This window comes from Arachis stenosperma, chromosome 9 (assembly GCF_014773155.1).
Source record: "Arachis stenosperma cultivar V10309 chromosome 9, arast.V10309.gnm1.PFL2, whole genome shotgun sequence".
In the NCBI taxonomy this organism is placed as follows: Eukaryota; Viridiplantae; Streptophyta; class Magnoliopsida; order Fabales; family Fabaceae; genus Arachis; species Arachis stenosperma.
In genome coordinates this window covers 26,369,574-26,380,153 of record NC_080385.1, presented here as the reverse complement: position 1 = coordinate 26,380,153, position 10,580 = coordinate 26,369,574, and the positions used below count along the sequence as shown (strand labels likewise).

Below are 10,580 nucleotides of genomic sequence, written 5' to 3'. Positions count from 1 at the left end.
GGAAGTCCTTACCCCAAATGCAACCACAATAAACTGCAACTAAACTACAGCAATGTAAATAAAACACATGCATATTATTCAACATTATTGTCATCATAATGGACTAAGTAGGGAAAAAATTAATTTACACAACTCTAATTGATCAACTGAATTGCATAATCACAATGGTAGCAAGTCGTTACCCAAAAGTCAACCACAATTTACTGCAACGAGAATACAGCAATGTAAGCAAATCACATACATATAATCGAACATAATTATCACCCTAATGGACATATTCATAGTTAACGTAAATAAATACAACTTAAAACTCCTCAATACCAAGCAGTGACAAATACATTACGGTTAGTAAATCAGGATAGATCACGCTTTTAGAACCAATTATACTTGCATTGCACTAAATTCAGAAGACTAATTCCTTGAAATGGTCAAAGTGTCCTATGCATCGACGCGAACAATGCCATGTACGATCCTTGTTTGTTGCCACAAGGCAGTGACGATGGTAACTGATCTCGGACATCGATCTGCACATGTCGTGTGTCACATTTATCATCAATGACATCATTATCGCATTCATAGTTCGTGAATGAATGTCTCTTGTCCTGCTGTGACTCCTTCACCTGCTGATAACATCATAATCCCCAATCAGAAACTATAATCATGCATAAAACCATAATGGTCATTCATCGCAAAGTGGTTAAGAGGAGTTTTACGCATCACACCTGTGTTAATGAGTTGAGATTTTTATTGAAAACACCATTCGTGGGCGCGATGTCAATGGATTCGCTGCTTTCATGGAAGCTCCGCTGTTTTATAAATTTTTTTTAGACAAGAAGAAGGAGATATTCATTAATTTACCCAGTTCATGACACGAAAATTAGATGTTTATATTCAAAAAAATTACCTCATCAAAAGTGTTGTCTTTACCCTTCCGGTTCCTCATACTCGTCGCCGTAAACTTTCTTGTTCCACCCTTTTTAAAAGGCTGCCCAAACAGAGGAGCATTCACATAGTTTAATGGTTTTTAAAGGGACACACACCGAACAAGATCTTCACAGCAGGAGTCTATTTAGAATAAACAAATCGTACCTTGGTATTAGGTCCTGAGTGGTGTTCGGACTTAATTGAGAACGACCTCGAAGAATTAGCAAACCTTTCTGGACTAAAACCTGAGTCCTTGGCTGATGCATTGCCGTATGATCGATCGCGAGGGTTACCTTCCACACTATGCTTCATCAGATCTGGACAGCGCTTGTAGTAATGACCGTACTTGTGGCAATTAGAGCATGCTCTTTTCTTCCTCCAAGAAGACCTCTTGGAAGGGGCTCCTTTGCTTTTGACAACAAAGGGATCGTTGATGCCTTCCACGTTAACATTACGAGTTGACTTGCCTTGTTTGCGTGACTGCAGGCGGATAACTAAATTGACAAGTTCAGACTGGACTTCATCAAAGTCTGCAAGATCCTTGCAAGCAATATCACACAGCTTGTTGCAATTCGATGCCAATGCTCTAACTCGAAACTTTAAGACCCTTTCGATGTCATCATTCACAGGCATTTCTATGCTAATAAATTCGTTCTTTGCATTCTTTGTCCACCTTTTGTATATCAACGAATCTGAAAACTCAAGTATGTTTTCGAACTTCATGGCACAGAAGATATGACTACAGGGAATACCACGTGATTCAAACAGTTTGCACGAGCACGAGAACAGATTCTTACCTCTATCGACTTCCACCCGTCGATCTTTGGCCGGGTCTCCGAGAGCAGTCACACTGAACTCTACCTTGTCCAAAGTTGTGCTTAGTACCGTTATATTCAAAGCCCCTGCCCTCTGAATCTCATTACGAATTTCCTTGAAAATGTTTCGCGTGAAATAACATGATGCAGATCTTTCATATACCTCCAACGAGGTAATCATCACTGGCTCTGAGCACTGAGACTTAAAGTCAGCTATTAATTCGTTATTTTTATACTCCTTTAAGGCCCTATCCAGGTTATGCATGAAGTCAATGAGGGTGTTCTTGTGATTAACATAAAATCTGATGAGAGAATTTATACCTTCACACTGTGATGTCGTCCTTATGTAACCGAAAAAATTATCCCGGAGAAAACAATGGGACCACATCTCACGAGTTTCGTACGTCTTTTCCATCCAGGTACTGCCAACAAGGTTGTGCTTATCCAAAATGGCTGCCCATCTCCGATCAAAGTCTCTCTGGTCGTTGTTGTCGTATATAAGACCCTTAAAATCGCGCAGGAAATTAGGATTCTTTATATTTTCACATGCATTTCTCTGCAGATGCCATCCACATAACCGATGGGTCGCATCAGGCAGAACATTCTTGATTGCATCTCGCATGGCAAGGTCTCCGTCAGTTATTACTGCTTTTGGACTTTTCCCACCCATCGCTTCAACAAAGGTTTCCAACAACCACTTATACGTCTATGTGGTTTCGTCGGATAGTAGGCCGGAGCCGAAGATAACAGTCTGCCCGTGATGATTGCATCCAGAGAAAATGACCAAAGGCTTGTTGTATTTATTCTTCTTGTAGGTTGAATCAAAGGCAACAATATCTCCAAAGCAGTGATAGTCGATAATTGACTGCCCATCTGCCCAAAAAATATGCTCCAGCCTTTCATCACTAGTGAACGTATACTTTCCAAAGAACAGCGGATCGTTGTTTGACTTGCCAATCAAATAGTTTATTGCCGCATTGGCATCCCCGTTTTTAACCTTTGACCGACGATAACGATCAATGTGGTTGTACAAATCTTTGCGTGTGAAGCCAGCATGACGATATCCACCCTTCTGGAACGCAATATACCCCATAATATAGCAGGTCTTGACACCAAAATTATGAAGATTTTTCACTTGGACTTTATCGGTGACAGTGAGACGACGATTGGCCGGAACCAGATGTGCAAATTGGGGTGGCGTCAGATCGTGGTTGTGAGATTCGACAAAACATGATACCTTCCATCTACCGCAGCCGTAGTTAAGCTTTACCCTAAACCGAGCTGGACACTTGGTTTGCGTTAGTGACCTTGCCTCCCTTGATCTATCATCCAGATCGAGATACCTCATATTCCTCCAGCCCTCTTTGTTGCAAACAAGTTGCCTACTAATGATTCTACCTTGATTATCCCTAACCATGTCGTCCTTCCTCATTACAAATCCATGCCAGCAAGAATAAGCGTTATAAAACTGGCAGGCCTCATCCTCTGTCCTAAACTCCAGGTTCCAAATATCCTCCACCATTAAATCTGCTATTCTTTTTGCACCACAAACTTCTTCACTCTTGCTAGTAGAATCCAGCGAATCCACATCGTCGTCTTCAGCATCGTCTTCTGCATTCGGTTGATAATCGAAATCATCAACCAAATCATTATCAGAATCATTCTTCACATCATCCTCGTTTATGGACATAATTTAACCCCTGCCATAATTTTACCCAAAAATGTCAATAAACAGAGCCAATGGCAGCAACGAAGGGAAGCTAAACTAAGCTGCATATAAAATTAAATGAACCAAATCCAATTAAACTAACCCAATTGTTTACGACCCCAGTATTAGGTTTTAATTTCAATTCCCCAAACCTAGCCACAGCATAGAACTGGACAATGTTACTTTATTTCCAAATTCCAGAATAGCAACCCAACACCGTAAACAGAGAACCGTTGAAAAGGCATACACTATCATCAAAATTAAACTAATCTGGATTAACAAAAAAACTTAATCGGACATACCTTGATGACAACCAAAGGTTGAGCTTGAACGGATAAAAAATGCACTCCCAAAGGGAGGTGACCTTACCTAGTCCAACGCACCTAATTCGAAGTCAGCAAAAAAATGGGGATGGTAACCCAGCTTCCACCAGCCACAGTTTCGTCAAAAGCAGAAGTTCAGTTACAAATTTTGAATACTGGAGCCACATCAGTTTAGCATTCGCCATCTCCTCAGTTGACGTCGATGCCTAGCCGACGGAACTAGAGTACCAGTTCCGGCTCCTGTTACTCGAAGGAGATCAATCTTGCTAAATGGACACTGGGTGGATTACTCTCTGGTGTAACACTGAACGAAAGCGAAAAAACCAAACAGGGTTGGATAGTGGGTACTAGGATAAGAAAATTCACTTCTGGAGGCTGTGTTTTTCAAGTTCTAAGAGATGCATGTTGAATTTCAGGAAGAGATGGAGGGTACTTTTTAAAATGAAAAATAAGTTAGATAGTAGAAATTATAATTGCAAATGTTCCCCAATACACTATACAGTATGTATATACTCTAATTAATGTAATATCTATTATGGTATATGTTCATTAAAAGCTTTTGCTATAACCAATGAATGCATTAATGCAAGATTAAAAATTGTTTTGATTAATGGCTGAGATGAAGACACATATGCAAGGATAACTTACCCACAAAATTGCCATGGATTTGGAAGAAATCACCATATTTTTAACCTTATTTTTAATTAAAGACATTCTACACAAAAGTGAAACCAGCCTAGCTAGGCAGGTATTCAATATCCCAACACATCATTTAAGTCTCTTTCTTTAAAACCTTCTTCAACTTTAACCAATTCTTCTGTTGCCACTTTAAGATCAACTTCAAGAGCGGCCACAATCTCTTTCATTTTTTCACATTCATAGTTCTCTCCTTATAATTCCTCATGCCTAAAGCACACTTAACATGAGGCTCCAACCAAGCCAAATAATCAAATCCAAAAGCATTGACTTCTTTCCATAAAACTTGTAGTTCCTTGCAAGCTTCATCATTCATATCCTTTACCATCTTAGTCTTAAGAAAATATAACACTCTTCCTAATGCAATGAATCCCCACTTGGTGAACATAGAACTATGATTTTTGTTCTTATGGCATTCAATGACTGATGGATGCTTGTGGCAAGCTTCCTCTGCCAATTGAACAAAACCCTTTTCCTTTGTGTTCTCAAAATCTTCATAAACATGAAAACATGGTTTTGAGGAATCATCAATACTAGTGTTACTAGTTCCATCATCTAATTGGTTATGATGATGTGGTGATTCCTTCACGAAAAATTCGGCAACAATGATTAAATTATCATTAAAAGTAAGTTCTAGTGGATCCAAAGACGTCGTACAACTGAAAACACAACTTCCACTATGAGTATCTTCGGTGAATCTTACTTGTCCATCTTGCATGCAATTGTACGTGTCAAAAGAAAAATTTGACTAAATTAAAAATTGGAAACTAATAGTAAAAGAATCTTAAATCTTAATCTTCGTGCTTATTTAATTTTATTTTATTTTATTCAATTTCAAATTATATTTGAGACGAAATTCTATTGTGTTGATTAACTCAGAGAACTTAAACAAGCTTAGTTCAATTGTGAACCATTCTTCTAATAAAAAGCATAGATACCTATTGCTATTGATTTTACGAGTGTGTCAACCCTCTTATTAACAAATGAGAATTTGAAATTTGCAGTGATGCTGTGTCCTTGAATCCAATCAACAACTTCTAAGATAAAGTCCATAAGGCAGTTCTCATCTATAGCCAATAGCCATAGAAATACTTCTAAAAGTAATTCCAAAATTATAAAAAATTGTCAAAATATATCAATGGGCACATACAAATAATATAATGTTTTTATATAACTTTGAAATGGGTATTCATAACTATTTTGAGTGTACCATTTATAGCCACCAAAAACAAACTGGTACTTATCAAACTCCACCAGCACGTAGAAATTATTGTTGATGGTCCATGTGAATTTCTCAAACTTCTCACTCATTGTTTGATGATTTTCCATAATTCTTACAAAATAACTGAAATATTATTATCATACAATAGTAGTAAGTAAGTGAAATCCTGGCGATTTTGATTTTCATATAATTCTTACATTTTATATTTTTGAAAATAAGAAATTAGGAAACTAAAGTTATATATTATCAGATCAGAGTATGGAGGAATTACGTACCACGTTGAAATAAAAGCAAAGTGCAAGGACACAGAGAAAGAAAAAGGATATTGATAAAGTTAAAATTTATACTTTTATATATATATAAATGCTATCTTACCCTCTCTAAAGTTATCTTTTCTTTATATATATATATATATATATATATATATATAAATGCTACCTTATCCTCTCTAAAGTTACCTTTTCTGATGTGTCATATATATTTCAAATGTTCAATGAAAAATCGGATAAGAATATGTAAAGATTAATAATTAATCACAATTCACAAGTAGTGTAGTTGTTTCCGATGCATGGGCAATGAACATCTCAATTTTGAACTACGGAAAAATTACTCAACTTAACTATCGGAGGCATTTTCATTTATTACAAGTTTTTAATTTACGATAGATGAAACCAAAGATAATTGATTCATGTATTCATCAGATTTTTTAAAAAAAAAAAAACAAGTGATATTTTCAATAGAATTACTATTGGAGGCATTTTCATTTATTACAAGTTTTTAATTTACGATAGATGAAACCAAAGATAATTGATTCATGTATTCATCAGATTTTTTTAAAAAAAAAACAAGTGATATTTTCAATAGAATTATTAATAGTTAAGAATATAAATATAAAATATTTATAGTAAAATTAAAATAAATTAAATTTATTAATTTTTCAAGGCAATAAATTAAATAAGATGCAACGGAAATCATAATTTCATTTTTTTTAAAAGAAAAAAGAAAATTCGATGATTAATTGAAAAGTGTTTAAAAAATCAATGGCAATGCCAATTATATATTCTTTTTTAATAATGGTTTATCTAAAAGGCATTGCCATTAATTAAAGGAACAAGAAAAGAGTTTACCTAAAAAAACGTTACATTTCAAGTATCATGTTACGCAGCTTATTAGGTTGTTCCACTCACATATATAAATCAAGATAACCAGAATCTTCCCTTTACTTCTTTATGCATTAAACAATTTGGATCAGTGGTAATTTTGTCAAATTGTAATAATACCACTCTATTATCTTTGAAAAAAAATAATTGGAATTTCAATGTATTGAATTGAATGCATTCGAAACCACAGTGAATTTCTGCTTTTGATGATTTATTAATACTTTTGATAAACCATCTAATAATAAAGGTAGAAATTATAAAGTCAAACATTTTTTTTTTGAAAGCAAGGAGCTCAACACAGTACAGTGGAGCAGTTAAACAAAAAATAAACAATAAAGATAAAAACAAGACAGTAACACAGTAACATAAAACGAAGTCTCTTGTCATCTCCGACATTGTCATCAACAACTAAAGGGATCCACACATCTCCACTCGTTGTAGCTCAACACAGTCATGTTAGTAATTTCTTCAACACCTTTGCTTTTATTCTAAAATATTCTTCTATTCCTCTCCAGCCAGATGTTCCAAACAACCGCACAGAAGCATCTCAGTCGTTGCTCTCTATCCTCTCTCCTCCTTGGCCCCTCTGTCCAACACAGAAAATATTCTCTCATTGATCCTGAAATGGACCATTGTTGGCCAAGCATCGATACCCAAGCACTCCACACCTGTCAAGCAACTTCACAGCATAGAAACAAGTGGTGTACGTGTTCCACATATTTATTACATAGGACACAAATGTTATCTTCCTGGTTAATGATCCCTAGCCGGCTTAACCGTTCTTTTGTATTCACCCTACCTACCAGGACAAACCACGCAAAAAGCTCTACTCTAGGTGGAACTAACCCTTTTCAGATGGTCTTTGTGAAGCTGTAGCTTGTCACCTCCTCCGGGAGTATCGCCTCCTGCAAAACCTGAACAAATGAGTTAGTTGAATAAACTCCTTGTCCATCATATTTCCATACAAACCCTATCCTCTCTGTTAACTACTAGTTGCACAGGTCTCAATGCCTCATGTAATTGACCCAGTAGCCCTAACTCCCATTGAAAGAGCTCCCTCCTCCATTGGAAGTTCTAAATCCAGTCTAGCCCGTCCCAAAACCCACAATCCCCCATAACAGATCCACATTGGTTTGAAACAAAAAAAAAAGTCTGGGAAATCGCTCTTTTAGAGGCCCACAAAGCAGCCAAATATCCTCCCAAAATCGCGTACGCCGCCCATCACCAATCTCCATATACAAGCCTGTAACTATCTTATCCCTTATATGGTCATTCGTTATTTGTAACTGGCAGATATCCTTCCACGGTCCTCCTCTAGTAGGTAGTTCTTGAGTCGACAGCAGCTCATGAGGATTCAGATTATAGCAGGAACAAATCACCTTCTTCCACAACGGGCAGTCCTCCTTAGCAAATCGCCACCACCACTTAAACAACATAGCTGTGTTACAAATCATAGCATCCCCAACTCCCAGTCCGCCTAGTTTTTCTTGGGGCCTGCACCACTTCCCATCTTACTAATGGCATTCCATTACTACCATCATCTTTACTCCACAAGAACCTTCTTTATAGTGATATCAGTTTCTCAGCAACCGCTTTCAGCATCTTGAACAGACTTAAATAATACACCGGCAGACTATTTAAGACTGATTTGATCAGCACCAACTTTCCAGTTTTATTCAAAATTTTAGCCTTCCACAGACTGAGCTTCTCCTCCACTTTGTCTATTATAGGCTTCCAAGTCTTCAATAACCTCGGATTTTCACCTAAGGGAACACCCAAGTATTTGACCGGAAGGGACTCACTTTTACACCCCAACAACTAACACATAGTCTGAATCCACTGTTCATCACAATTTATCGGAATCAAGCTTGACTTGTCAAAATTAATACTGAGACCTAACATCAACTCAAAACATCTCAATAGCCGCTTGTAATTCTTGATAGTGTCATCCTCTGGGGGGCAGAACAAAATTGTGTCATCAGCAAACTGAAGATGTGACAGCGCTATACTATCTCTGTCAATCAACAAAGGAGATATACGCCCATTCCTAACCACCTCTCCCACCAAACGATGCAGAACATCCACAACCAGTACAAATAAGAACGGAGAAAGTGGGTCACCTTGTCTCAACCCTCTTTTCATCTTGAACGGCTTGGATGGCGTCCCATTTATCAGAACCGACATAGAAGCTGTGGATACACACTCTATAACCCACGATCTTCATCGATTTCCAAACCCCATCTTTTGCAACACTATGTCCACAAAGTTCCACCTGACTCTATCATATGCCTTTTGGAAATCTAGCTTTATTATTGCTGCCTCCTTTTTTCTCCGTTTAAGCTAGTTTACCGTTTCACATGCAATAAGTGCCCCATCATGTATTTTTCTACCCCTTACAAATGCACTTTGAGTTTTTCCTACTAGTGCTGGCATCACTGGTCTCATCCTCCTAACCAAGACCTTGGAGATAACCTTGTAAACGCACCCAACCATGCTGATGGGTCGCAGATCTTTAATCTCCTTTGCCCCAATGAACTTAGGTGCCAACGCCACCCAAGTGATGTTAGAGTCTGTCGGCAACCTTGACGTCTGAAAGAACCCCATCACTGCATCCGTGAATTCAAGCCCAATCTCATCCCAACACCTCTTGACAAAATTCATGTTGTAACCGTCGCACCCTGGTGCCTTAGAAGACTCACAATCCCACACATCTTCTCTAACCTCTTCAACTGTCGGCAGCGCCTCCAGATTTACAGCATCTTCCTGCTCTATCCTACTTACCAGACCATCTCTGAAGCTCATCATAGGAGAATTATCCTGGTGATATAATTCTTTGTAGAAGTCCTTAATAGCAATTTTTATTCTAGCTTGGTTCCTGACCAGTCTACCGTTGATTAAGAGTGCATCAATCCTATTGTTCCTCCGTCTTGCTGAAGCTATGTTGTGAAAGTATCTTGTATTTTTGTCCATCTCTGTTGCTTGCCGCGATCGGGACATCTGTTTCAAATGGACTTCTTTTCTGACATACCACCTCTCACAGCAGGTAACCAGTGCCTTCCTTCTAGCCTCCATCGTTCCATCATATACTCCATTGCTTACTGATGTGTGAGCATCTTGTCTATCTTTTCCTAGTAAATTTACATCTAATTTGTTGAGTTTAATTAAGAATTAATTATATTTTAGCCACTATGGATGCTATTTTGAGTTTTATGCAATTTTATTTATTTTAGGTAGCATTCGGCGAAATTTGACGGAGTTTCTGCAGCACAAGAATCAAAGGAGATGGCTGCGAGGAGCGACGCGCACGCGTGCCTGACGCGTGCACGTGATCTGGAGATATCCATGGCGACGCGTGCGTGTGAATGACGCGTACGTGTGAATTGAAGATCTGCTCAGCGACGCGTCCGCATGACCGACGCGTCCGCGTGACTTGCAAAGAAGACAAGCGACGCGTCCGCGTCAATGACGCGTACGCGCGACATGCGCCACGTGCAGAAAAACGCAGAAACACGCTGGGATCGATTTCTGGGCTGTTTTGACCCATTTTCCAGCCCAGAAAACACAGATTAGAAGTTGCAGAATGGACAAATCAAGTGGTCCCCACCCATCAGTTGAAGACTTGTTAATTAATTCGAATTTAAATTCAAATCTTATCTTTTAGGAAAAGATATTATTTTTAGTTTTAGATATTAGATTTTAAATTAATTAGGATTAGTTATAAAAAGGGGATTC

At 37.9% G+C, this 10,580-nt stretch overlaps 3 protein-coding genes across 3 annotated transcripts; all 3 read right to left on the bottom strand.

Annotated features, from left to right (window-relative positions):
- Nucleotides 1–2,445: 2,445 nt before the first annotated feature.
- LOC130949288 (protein FAR1-RELATED SEQUENCE 5-like) lies at nucleotides 2,446–3,429 on the bottom strand. The gene has a single exon (XM_057878052.1). The coding sequence runs from the start codon at nucleotides 3,427–3,429 to the stop codon at nucleotides 2,446–2,448; it is 984 nt and encodes a 327-aa protein (XP_057734035.1).
- Nucleotides 3,430–4,632: 1,203 nt separating this feature from the next.
- On the bottom strand, nucleotides 4,633–5,795 carry LOC130949287 (uncharacterized). The gene is made up of 3 exons (XM_057878051.1): nucleotides 5,642–5,795; nucleotides 5,405–5,533; nucleotides 4,633–5,177 (listed from the first exon to the last, which is right to left on the bottom strand). The coding sequence occupies exons 1-3, from the start codon at nucleotides 5,793–5,795 to the stop codon at nucleotides 4,633–4,635; spliced, it is 828 nt and encodes a 275-aa protein (XP_057734034.1).
- Nucleotides 5,796–8,666: 2,871 nt separating this feature from the next.
- Nucleotides 8,667–9,032, bottom strand: LOC130949286 (uncharacterized mitochondrial protein AtMg01250-like). Its single transcript, XM_057878050.1, has one exon. It carries the CDS (start codon nucleotides 9,030–9,032, stop codon nucleotides 8,667–8,669), a length of 366 nt encoding a protein of 121 aa, XP_057734033.1.
- Nucleotides 9,033–10,580: the final 1,548 nt, after the last annotated feature.